The following is a 12,622-nucleotide window of genomic DNA, read 5'->3' as shown; positions in this document are numbered from 1 at the left end:
CCAAATGATCTGAAGGAAGCCTGCACATTTCCACAGAAAACAAATGTGAGTGTAGGAAAGCAGATGCTTTCTACCAACAGAGTGTACATACAGTTCTCAAGAGGACCTGAACAGTAATTTATTTTGAGGCTGCTGGAAGTATGCAAATTCCTACAGAATTAAATGTGAATTTAAAAGAAATGGCATCTGTTAAGGACAATACTACCCAAAGAGGCAATTGGGAACTTAATAATTTAATCAAAAACTTGAACAGGCTCAGCAGTATATCTAAAGTCAGTGACTCAAATGTCATCTGTTTTTAGCAAAGACGCAAGCGGTCATGTTGACTTTTAAAGTGTGGTGTTTGGAGCATTTTTCTGTGACCATGGAGTACGTTTGTATGGTTATGTATAGATTTTCAGATGATTCTCCATCAAAAAGCATCATCTGTTCACTTGAGCTGCTCATAGGATATAGTCAGTGATACATTTGTGTGTATTGCCAGCATTATGTTTGCTATTTTTAATCCAGCAAGCCTGGGTAAAATAGATTATGTCCTGACACACATGCAATCACCACAATTATAAATTAAAATCTTACTGCTGGATGTTGTTCTGCTTGATGTCTGTGGGACTGGATGGGTGTTGCTGAGGTTATAATCTGAAGGCAAGGGCACAGTCTTGCACAAGGGGCATTGCTGGTGAGCCAGCAGCCGGCTGAGTAGACATGAGAAGTGTGTGTTTTCCTTCCTTATGTGAAAGCACAGCATCCCTGGAGTGGGGATGAGCACACAGGATGGCAGAGTTCAGGCTTGCCAGACAGTACTGCCTCCCCTGCTCCCTGTTACCCTCAGAGAATCCAGCTGCTGAGCTCGTCCTGCTGCCCTTTTGTCTCAGCAATTCCATTTAATGACTGTTTTTACAGAGAGATGCCCAAGTGAGGTCAGCGAGGGCAGGAGATGCTGCTTAGTGGAATGTGCAACATAACATTTAGTAGCAATTTTGACAAAACATGTGAGGTCAGATGTGTCTGTTTAGATGCACTGGAAATGACAAGTTTTCAGGCCTTTTGAAAGCCGTCAAAAGGCAATGAAGGTCACTGCTTATAACTTTGGGAATTTAACTTTAGGCATTCATGTATGCCAAGGCTTGGCCAGGGGTCTTGTGGTAGGAAATTCCCTGTACAACCTGGAGCCTGCCCAGCCCTGTACAGTTTAACAAACACAGTGAGAGGCTGGGCTGTGTCCTGCACCTCTCCTACACTCCACAAACAAGGAACAAAGTAAAGTTTCTTATGGGTGGATACAGTATTACCTCATTTCAGGGCAGAAATGCTTGAACTGATAATCAAAATTATTTTGGTCAGCAGGGAGGACCCTGTGATCACAAGAGTGAATCTGCCAGGTAAGGTCATCTCTGCAAGAAGAGTCTTCTGAGCCTCATGAGTTTCTCTTTGTTGTACTCTGCCCATGTGTTTGAAAAACACAAATTACTACATCCTGTCTGTAATGCCACAGGTCTGGAATACTCATGCTGCCCGTGGATTGAGCATGGAAGATTACTAAAATGTTCATTCTCTTACAACTGAATAATATGTAATGTTTTTCTCCACACAGGTTGTAATCCTCGGCAAACATTCTAGAGGCTATCACTACATGTTAGCTAACTTGGTAAGAACCTTTCTTCATGGCAATTATAGCTATGTTTTAGAGGGTAAAATATTCTGTTTGGGTTGTGGAAATTTTAATCATGAAGTGGAAATGCATGGATGAGTTCTTGGGTTATGAGAAATTATTTCAGTAAATACTAGAACTGGTATGTCATCTCTACTCAGGGTCTTTCTTTTGTCAGAAAATCTCATGTCTGCTACTAATTTTAAAGTAATAATTTAATTATATGTTTTCCACTGATTTCTGTCCTCGTAAATTGGGTACTTGGAACTGTAATTTTCTGTGTAACATGTTTTAAATTTAAGTACTCCAGGAAAAATAATTGTAGCGTATTTGTGTATAAGTGGTAAAAAGCTGCAAATTACAGTAATTCCATCAAGTAAACCACCAAAGCTGTTTAGCTTTTCTTTTGTATTTTAGAGTGTAGGGTTGTGCCTCTGTATGTGCTGACCTACCACGAACAGGCTATCTGTACCAGGAACACTTCTATCTGTATCAGAGCATCTTCTGGAGAGTAGGGTTGGTTTTCAGGGATGTTTGTGATGCTTTTGAAACACCATCTACTTAAGTCCCTTATAAAATGTCATGTACTGCAATTAATCTTGCAAGAAGGCTCAGGTTTGATTTTTATGTCTACTGTAAGTGGAAAAATGTGAGTTTTTCCAAAACTCACACTTTCTAGTTAGCAATCCTAATTACCCAGAAGTTCTCTGTATCCATGTTTTTGTGTGATTAAAGCAGGAAAGACAAATTTTAAAATATTCTTATTTAATATAAATACTGTATGACTTTAAGATGCGTCATTTTGCATTATAGAAGCAGTCATGATCTCACTGATTAGCTCGTGCATAGAAATACAGAGGTTCTTATTCTGGGCTGCCTTTTAGCATGTGTAACCATTGACATTCAGATAAACATGACTGCAATCAAGTCATACTAATCAAAAAGACTTCAATTTACTGCCTCAGGTATAAATAACAACAGAGTGGGAGAGAATCATCCCGTTCTGCTTGCACGTGACGTGCTGAGTGATGCTGTGATGGAGATGTGCCTGGCAAGAGGTTGAGTGGTTTTCTTTCCCAGTGCTGAACCTTTGTGTTCATTTTGCTGTACAGATGGGATTTGAGGTCTTTGACCAGTTCTCACCATGATCAGGATAAAAGAGGAAATGGTACTTCGAGTTTCCCTGCTGGTTTTTTCCTGACCAGCAAATATTACCTACCACATTGCCACAGCCAACAGGGAAGTTTTCTGTCGCAAAGAACAAGATGTTTTAATTTCTATTCTATGCTGCTATCAAAATCCTAATTGTGCTAGTAGTTGTCTCCTTGGTAGAATATTTTCAGCTAACAGGAGGGACATCAATCAGTTTCTTTTGTGCTTCACTTGTAGCAGGTAAAACTGAGCCAAAGGAAAGGGACTTTGTATGACAATGATTCTTTTTTTCTACATGTGTCCTCCCAGGGTTTCACAGACATTGTTCTGGAGAAAGTAATGCATGGTGGTGCCAACATTACTGGATTCCAGATTGTTAATAATGAAAACCCAATGGTTCAACAATTTCTACAGCGCTGGGTGAGGCTTGATGAGAGGGAATTCCCTGAAGCCAAAAACTCACCATTAAAGGTATTTATTGTAACCTGTCAGTGATGGACATTATATGTTTCTAACAATTCTTTGGGAGTTTTTAACCTCAGAGATGTGCATGAGTATGATACAGATCACTAATAAGAATATGTTGCAACATTCACTGCCCTTCCAGAAGAAAGAGGCAGAGGCTGTTAGACACAAGTGCCCACTGTGGTGGGAGTTCCTCAGATGCAAAGGCTTGGTCTTGCAGATCCTGTCACTGTGCAGTGGATATAAAAACTTTTAACTTGAACCTCTTGAGTTAGTTTTGGGCTGGATGTGGGGGCTAGATAGGTTAGGTTTTAATGGACTAGTGGATTACTAGTCCATTTTGATGGTAATAAAGATTTCACATGCAAAATGAAGTTGCTGTGGATTCACTAAGGAGCCACTGCCACCTCCTAGTCACTGCTGGCAGTTGCCCTCATAATCTAACCCTCTGTTTTGCACCATTGTCCTTTACTTAAATAGTCTGGCTGTTATAACTGCAGTCAATAAAATTTTTCAAATTTTTTTTGCGTGGAAGTTCCCAGTTCACCAAAACTGTCACAGATCGGATGAAGTAATTGCAACTGTTATTAGGAGACTTGCAGCCTGTTAGTATCTCCCCCAGATTTTTTTCTTCCTCAGCATCTCTATCATAGAGGGGGATGTTATTCACTCTCAAGTCAAGGAGTGCATCGGGGAACCCTGTGCAGGCACGGAAGTCATAAAATTGTCTAGGACCACTGCATGTTAGTAATGTTCCTATTATGTTCCTTCTTTCTCTTCTTTTGGTGTGATCTGTTCTTTTTCACCACTGTGCATAGGTGAATGAAACCTGGGTCTGGTGGTATACAGACTGTCTCAGGGAAGCCAAACCTAAGAACCACAGCCCTGATGAGACAGTTCAGGTCTTTCCTGTTTGCTTTGGGAAGGACACATGCAAATTAATGGAACACATTCAGAATTCAAAATTACTTTGATAAACTGGGGTAGTGTCTTGGTATGAGTAAGACAAAATTCAGGAAAGCATTAAAATACTAGATAGGAAGGAACACTCTAGTCCAGTTCCATGCATGGGGGTCTACCACTATAGGCAGAGGCACTGGGTTGGGCAACAGACAGAGTAGGAACCACTTACGAGGTTCTGCTGCTTCTGGCAGTGCCATTCATGAATGACTGGTGCCATTTGGAGAGATATTTTTCCATGCCTGGGATCATGTCATTTCTGTGAGGGAGGAAAATTATCTTAATCCCACTCCATCCCACAGCCTTGCTGGCATTTCAGAGGAAGCAGAGAAAGGCAAACAGAGGCCCACAAAAACCGGATTTTCTATTGTTGCCTGTGGATTAGGACCTAGTCCTGCTTTCTAAAGCTTCCTAGCAGTGATGCAGAAGTGAAGATAAGTATCATACTAATCTTAAAAGCCCTGAAATATATAAAGTTAACCTGAGATGATTTTATTCCACTTGAAAGCAATTTACCTTGAGGAAAAAATTATTCTCCCTCCTTAAAAAAGAATCTTAAGTATGTGGTACAAACACAAAGATTACATTACCTTTCCACAAATGTACGGCTCATTATAGAAATGTGTGCAGTATTTGTCAATCAGACAAAAAGCATACTTAAAAATTGATGTACAATATTTTTGATTAGGAAATAAAATTGCCTAGAGATTAAAGCCCTGATGTTTAATTTATTCTGTATTTTATCAGCCTTTCCCTTCTTTCTCTCTTTTTACTCTTTGCATGCTCATGCATTTATAAGTAGAATTCAAATAAAGTAGAAAATTAGATAGCTCTCTTGGCATGACTTGGAAGGGACTGCATTAAGGTTACTGACAATTGACGCAGTCTGCTGAAAAAATTATCAGTGTGTAAGTTCTATGTAGTGCTAGATTGGACAGCTATTACAAGATTTTTTTCTAATACAGGAACAAATACCTTAAAACCTCTGTCTAGTTCTGTATTGTTGTGTGGATTGTGACGTATAACCTTTGTTAACTTTCTGAAAGGGGAGGGAGTGATTATTGCAAAGCACCACAGGGAGAGGTAAAGGTGGGCAGGATCAGAAGAGTGCCTGTGCTGTGCAGTCAGAGGAGGAGCCACCACACTCCCCCAGTTTATAAACTGCTGTCATTTAAAACGCCATGAAATGTCTGCTCTATAACCTTCCTCACAGCCCTACCTTTGCACTCTTGTTTGTCAGATACAATCCTCTTGATCTGTACATGCAGACACACCTTGTGTTGTGCAGAGCTCCTGTGGCTTGATATCAAACTGGAGAACTTGCAGTAAGATAATACTCAGATTTAAGAAATGCAGAACCTCCAACTGTGCTACCGTGCCCTACAGGAGAATTAATTTCTGACTATAATAAATCTCATCCACAAAGAGAGTAGCTGATCAAGCAGTTGAAATTTGGATTTCTGCCTTCCTAACTCACACATGGGCAGCATGTCTTGTGGCCTGAACTCCAGCATGAGGTTCCTCAGGAGGCAGGGTCTCTGTGGTACCACAGAGAGGTGCACCTTCCATTCTTCATTTATTCTCTTTGTTCTCTTACAAATGATGTGGAGATACTGAGGATCATTTACAAGGGGTTTGAGATCTGCTCTTACACACTGAGCACGTTTGATTGCACCCAGTAGGTCTATGCTGAGAGGGTCTGCTCTACACCTGAAATTACAGGTGTGCTGAAATGCCAGTGGAACCCAGGGATGTCATATACAAAGCCCAGGCCACTCTAGGAGGGAACAACTTTCAGTCAAACACATAAATATGGAAAAAAGGTGGGAAAAAAACCCTCTTCAATGACATTTCCTAGGTGATACTAAATTTATAGCAATGGGGGGTGTCAACCAGATGCATGCAACGAGCAGTGGATGAAGTTGACAGCAACAGGAACACGTAAGTTAAGTTGTCTGCAGGTTTTGTTCAAGAGCTGTTGCTACACAGAGCTTACCACCCTCTGCAGATTTATCATGGAGTGAGGGAAAGCAGATGGGGAATTACCAAGGAGATGTAAAGCCTAAAGTGTATTTTGTGATTGCTTGTATCGCTGTTTCTAAGAAAAGTAATCTTATGTATTCCTTGCCACAGATGCTACCTAATCAGGATTGTGATCCAAACAGGAATGATTTATGTTAACTTTGATTCAAAACTGTCTTGGCAACCTTGTTAAAAACAAAACAAAATACCTAAAGCAAAAAGTCAAATATGAGCTTTTTTTTGGTATTGCTGTGGTCCCAGCATGGAATTGCAGACTTTTGTAGTAAGCTCATCTAGATGTGCAATTTTACAATTAAATACAAATCTTATGCAACTATGAACTGCTATTGTTATTTTGCTGCTATACGCTATACAGAATGAAAATATTTTTATTTTTCATTTGTTAATTCAAATAGGTGGAATTGTTACAAAGCACCAGCTGAAAGAGAGCAAGCAAAGGGCGTTGCAAGCATGATTCTTCTGTTCTAACAGAGAGGAGGACTTGACCTGATACACCTGAGCCAATTCTGAATTTGCTGTTTGTCACCATATTTTCTTTGTGTCAATTGCAGTACACATCTGCACTGACCCATGATGCAGTCCTGGTCATAGCAGAGGCGTTCCGGTACCTGCGAAGGCAGCGTGTGGATGTCTCCAGGAGAGGCAGTGCTGGAGACTGCCTGGCTAACCCTGCCGTGCCATGGAGCCAAGGGATTGACATAGAGAGAGCACTGAAAATGGTAAGGGCAAAGATACCAGCTGAAGAACGACAGCAGCAGTTCTGTGGAGCTTCTGTCCTGCTCTGTGTACACAGAGCTTCTGCACTCTCTCAAACAGCTGCAGCTCCTCAGGGGGAAAAAAGTAAAAACACAGTTAATGACAAACTTCAAAGGATGGATTAAATACATTCAATAGAGGGCAAGGCAGAGCAAACTAGCTCTCAAAACTTCAGCCAAAATCCCTCTGACGCCAGTGCAGCAGCTGCTTGATTGTCCCCACCAGAGCACCTACAATCCCCCAGATCCCCTGTAACACCCCAGCTTCCATGTTCAGTGCCTCACTGTAGCTATCTTGCTGGCAAAAGATACTTAGGCATTACCTGAATCTTCTTCCCAACAGCCTCAATTGAAAACTGTGTTTCTGAATCTGGTTTCTGAATATCTTTGTTTCTGAAGCTGGTTCTAGTGCATCAGGTCAGTGGCAGACAGTTTACCTGAACAGATCTGGACACTTATAAATAGTCACTCTGTGATTGCCACCACATGCTGCCACCAAAAGTGTTTGAGTCCTGGTGAGCCTCCCTGCCTGGGTGCAGCCAGGTTTTGCAAAGTGCTAAATTTTCCTGCCAAAGATAGAAACAAATTAAATTTGAAGCCAAAAGGTGTCCAGTGGGTGAAGCTGGTGTCTCCGTGGGCATCAGGATGAAGCTAGTGTAACAAGCTCTGTGAGACACACAGTCACTGCTGTGCTAAGGTAGCCAGACAGCTTCCAGGAAAAGCCAAAGGCAGGCACAGCGACTCACATCTGGATGCAGCTTATGTGTCAACTACCCTACAAATACATTCGCTCAGCCCACAGTTTATAAGACCTCTTGGGGTCAAATTTGGTTTTCAAAGTGCAGTACATCTCTCTAGATTTCTGGAGACAGAAATAACTTACATTTTCTTCCTGCCCCCTGTGGTGATATAAACTATTTTAAGAAAGATTCAAATCCACTTACTGATAAAAAGAAACTCCCTATATGTCAGTGTGAATTTGGCTCACTGGACAATTTTGGGTCCATGGAATTTTGGTTGTTTTACGTAGCCTTGTCTATCATCTCTAAACAGTGAACAGCAGATCAGTCACCAGTCCTGAACAGCTTGCATTTGACTAGTCTAACATCACCTCTTCCTGTAACTCTTACAGTTTTTGCTAAATATTAAAGCTAATTTGCCCCTACTGAAGTTTGAGACTAGTTGCCCTTTCTGCCTGAGATGACAGCTTGTCAGTGTTGATAAGTGATAAATGAAAGTACCTCATCCTTTCATACAGGGAAATAAGAAAGCCTTTTTCTTTGAAACAAAGTACTTTATACTTCGCCTTTAGATGATTCATGTGAGTAGGTAATGATAATGGCTTACCGTCTGTACACCCATCCATCCCGACTGAGACCAGAACTCCATAAGCAGCAGAGACAATTGTCTGTGCTCATTCAGAGAAGACATTCATTCCTTTCTCCTACACTGGGACTGAGCTTAAAATAAAGCACTTCCTGGAATGAGCAATGATATGTCATTCTGGTCTGCACTGCAGATCACTCTGTGCCGTATTGTGAGGGGTTTAGCTGCACTAATTGTTGCTTGTGCCTCACTGATCCTCCATTCTGTACCAGCGAACCCAGCCTGACCAAGCATGGCAGAATCAGTCTTCCTTACATTTAACATACCTTCAGGGCTAATTTCACTTAAATGCAGCTCACTCTGCCAGTGAGTCACCAGCTGAGTACTAACAAATATGTACAGCTGGAGCCAAGAGAATGGGGACTGGGGTTGTTTTGAAGAATACAGCTGGCTGTGTCAAAAGCAGTACAAGTCTCTTACACAGATAAAAAATAAAGTGAATCTTTTATTAAAATGTTTTTTCTGTTTATTCCCTCAAGGTACAAGTTCAAGGAATGACAGGGAACATCCAGTTTGACACCTATGGGCGGAGAACAAATTACACAATTGATGTGTATGAGATGAAAGCTGCTGGATCACGGAAGGTGAGTTTCAAGACACGGATGTGGATTTCACACCTTCACAAATATTTATTTCAACAAACCAGTGAAATTCAAAAATACCAGAGATGCAGTGTAATAACAGGGTTATGAGAAGCCCTCCCTTAATGCTGTCTTCCCTGTCCCAAGAACCTTGTTCTGTTCAGTTCCTGGACTAAACCATTTGCTCTGCTTAACGTCTTCGTTAGATTTTATGTCAACTTCAAACACAACTTTTTCCCTTAAAGCCCTTCTGGAGCTTTTTCACTGCCAAGCATAATACCTGCTGTCATGGTCCTGTGCTCAGCCCTATCTTCTAATTTCTCTCCATCTTTCCCTCCCTCCCTGTATTGGGCCTTGGAGTCACAGTGAAGCTGGAACCATTGAAACCTTCTGAAGTTAACAGAAAATGTTTGGTTTTAATTTGAATTTCGTACTTATTGTCTTGTCTCCTAAATAAAGTACAGGTCCTAAGTGGGATAGTTGCTAGATCTGTGTTATAAAAGAAGTCTAAGGCAAATTTTCAAAAATAATTAAGGTAGATGGGGTCACAGAAATACCGAGAGAAGAATCTGTGTGGCTGAGTCTCTTAAATCCCCTGATTTCACCTGGAGATAGGTGCTTAACCTGCTTGGTCACCACTGAGACTCCTTAAACATTTCTGCACATTCAATAATAAAATACCTGTAAACACTGCCCAGCTGCTCAGGAAGTACGGTGCAGAGAACAGTGTTACTTCTGTGTTGTGCAGAAATACAAAAGCTATTGTGATAGCTAGTGATGCAACCAAAGGTTAGCACCAGCCAGCTGATAAAGTCACCTTGTGCTCACAAAGGGTTTTGTGTCCCACACTGGAGATAATGCTGCTGTGCCTGCACTGCTGACCATGTCTGTGCCTCTGCTCTAAAGCCAGCTCAGATCTGCAGGGACTGTATGGAATAAAAATTACTAAATCATAGAATTTTACTTGGAATGCCATGCAGTTTATTTTCTTGTCTGTAGTGTATTCTTATGGTGTGGATACATGGGAATTTATTCCACAGGCACCATGATGATATGAATTGAGATATGGAGAATTTCATAGGTATTTTCACTTAGATTTGGCTTGTGTTGTTTTGCTCTTGGCATTGAGAACATTGTTTCTTTAAGGAAATTAATGTAATGCTAATATAGTCCCTTAATGACAAAAAGGGTGCATGAGAAATGTTACAATGCCAAAGAATTTGACAGGTGCTCTTACAAGTTCAGGTACCTGAGTCCTTGTAAAGGTGTGTAATGAGGTAACAATCTCCATTTTTATAGGCTGGTTATTGGAATGAATATGAAAGATATGTGCCAGCATTAGATCAGCTGCCCTCTAATGACTCTTCATCTGTGGAGAACAGAACTATAGTAGTCACTACCATCTTGGTAAGTTTTATGTTCTTAGTGTGTTTGTGTTTAGGAAACAAGGCACATGACTCCCGAGGTGTGTTAGACACCTTGTCAGGAGGCAGATGTTGAATACTGTGTGACTTCAAGTGACTGGAAAGTTCATTATCTTCCAGAGATGTTCTGAGGGCTTGACCCTGCAAACTTATATATGTATCAGTAAGTATGCTCACAGGAGGAGCTCACTGAGCTCACTGTGGTGCTTTGCTGCAGCTTCCCAGACACTTGAACTCAATTAAGTGCCTCATGTAAGTGAAGTTATTATGCATGCATGTAAATGACCCCAGGGATTGGCCTTCCTGCTGTAGAATCAAATCTTGCACCCCTCACTCAGGTACAGCTCCTGTAAACTCAACCCCTGTGGACTGAGTAAGGGTGGCACAGTGAAGCCTGTAGAGAACTGGAACTGCTCTAGCACTGGGTGAAAAGCAGCCTTTACCTGTGCAATTCCAAAGGAGCAAAGCTCTTCCTGTGTGTCACGAGCAGCAGCACCTGTGTCAGTCCAACGCCTCTACAGACCTGCTCTGTACAGCATTCGTTGTGACTTTTGTGCTTGTTACAATTCTACTAGCATGAGCCAACTTTATGCTGTTTCCTGAAGCATTGTGTTTTATACTCCTATGGATTTAGTGAGCTATAATCAGCATTTTGGCTAGAATTTTCCAAGAAGGCTAAGGGATTTCAGTGACAAAAAATGCTGCTGAGGATTTTAACCTAGCTTCCCTTAGGCTACTTGGAAAATATCTCCATCAAAGCCCCATTCTTGACCACTGGGGTTTTAGGAAATTGTGTTGATGGTACAGGTGTTGGATATGTCAGTCTTTAAACACTAAAACTTGAGTTATGATTACAGTGATGCTACTTGACTGTCTATCAGGCCTAAATCTACAAACAGAACTGTAACTTTGTTAAAAAGTCCTGTTGTCTTTAATGGCTCCATACTTGGAATACAATCAATAGTATGTGTGGCTGTAGGATGAGCCAAGGATTTTTAAACTGCAGAAGTTTGTCTTTTTAATTTCTGTACCAAACCACAAAATATTGTAAATATTTGCCAGTAATATAAAGGATAATAACAGCTCTCATTTTGTGTGGTTTACAGCTGTATTTTACATTCATAGACTTTTGATCTTTACTTTTGTTTCAAAGGAATCACCATATGTAATGTATAAGAAAAACCATGAACAACTAGAAGGGAATGAGAGATATGAAGGATATTGTGTAGACTTAGCTTCTGAAATAGCAAAACATGTTGGAATAAAATACAAACTGTCAATTGTTGGAGATGGGAAATATGGAGCTAGGGACCCTGAGACTAAGATATGGAATGGCATGGTGGGTGAACTGGTCTATGGGGTAAGTTTCTCTTAACCTTCATTTTAATGTTCTTTATGAAAAGTTATGCTCTAAGTTAATAAACTGCAAAATAAAGATCATCTGTTTGAATACTACCTTTAAAATTCTAGATATTTCTTTGTAGTGCCATTTTTATAGTCTACTTTTCTAATTGTTTCATTGCAGGAAATTGTCACTTTTTTTACTGCTGTTCTTCAAATCAGAGTCCACAAAACGTTGAGAAGTAGCATTGAGCAAATTTCAAATTCTTGTTTGCAGCAGAATTTCCAGTTTGCTCTTCATATACTTCTTCTTCATTTGCCACATCTCCTTTTTCTCTATCAGTCTCTTAAGTGCTGGCAGGGTGTCCCTCTCATTAAAGGTCTGATCTGGCATGCTGGCCCATCAGTTGGGTTACTGATGTTGGTTTGTGTTTGACCAGACCCAGTTAACCCCATGGTTGCTTTTCAGGGTCAGAGACAATACAGGTGTGAAGTCACCCACATTTTTTTTTTTTTTCTTTAAACCCTGGGTTTGGCTTCAAAAATCAACTGTCAGACAAAAAAAAAAAAAAAAAAAAAGCCTAATTCATTGCATTTATATTTCTATATTGGGTTTACATCACTTTGTTTAGTAAGAACAAAAACAGTCCGGAATTGCTGTTTTAGAAACTTCTTTGAAAATGAGAATTTTGGAATGCAGATAAACCAGATGGAAGGGGGAGAAAATTGGCTTTGCAGAAAAGACTTCTCAAGCTGATATTTCATCTTTTTTTTCCCCAAATGCTAATGAGATGATTTGTGATTCCGCCCAAATCTTTTTTGCAGTTTATTTTTAACAAGCTTTCCTTTATTAAAAATATCTGA

At 40.4% G+C, this 12,622-nt stretch overlaps 1 protein-coding gene across 3 annotated transcripts in view; it reads left to right on the top strand.

Annotated features, from left to right (window-relative positions):
* The window catches only part of GRIA3 (glutamate ionotropic receptor AMPA type subunit 3), a 141,830-nt gene that overhangs the window by 76,753 nt on the left and 52,455 nt on the right, over positions 1-12,622 (top strand). For all 3 annotated transcript variants that reach the window (XR_014852229.1, XM_085060440.1, XM_085060439.1), the window contains exons 5-10: positions 1,595-1,648; positions 3,113-3,274; positions 6,823-6,990; positions 8,892-8,996; positions 10,293-10,400; positions 11,571-11,777. Coding sequence is in view for 2 of the 3 variants with exons in the window: in XM_085060440.1 (XP_084916566.1) it covers positions 1,595-1,648; positions 3,113-3,274; positions 6,823-6,990; positions 8,892-8,996; positions 10,293-10,400; positions 11,571-11,777 (804 nt within the window). In the remaining variant the exon portion in view is untranslated. The remainder of the gene's footprint in view (positions 1-1,594; positions 1,649-3,112; positions 3,275-6,822; positions 6,991-8,891; positions 8,997-10,292; positions 10,401-11,570; positions 11,778-12,622) is intronic.

The sequence above is a fragment of the Lichenostomus cassidix genome, chromosome 4A (genome assembly GCF_008360975.1).
Source record: "Lichenostomus cassidix isolate B80296 chromosome 4A, HeHo_3.0, whole genome shotgun sequence".
In the NCBI taxonomy this organism is placed as follows: Eukaryota; Metazoa; Chordata; class Aves; order Passeriformes; family Meliphagidae; genus Lichenostomus; species Lichenostomus cassidix.
Note: the sequence above shows the minus strand (reverse complement) of the source record. Positions and strands in the feature narration are given on the sequence as shown.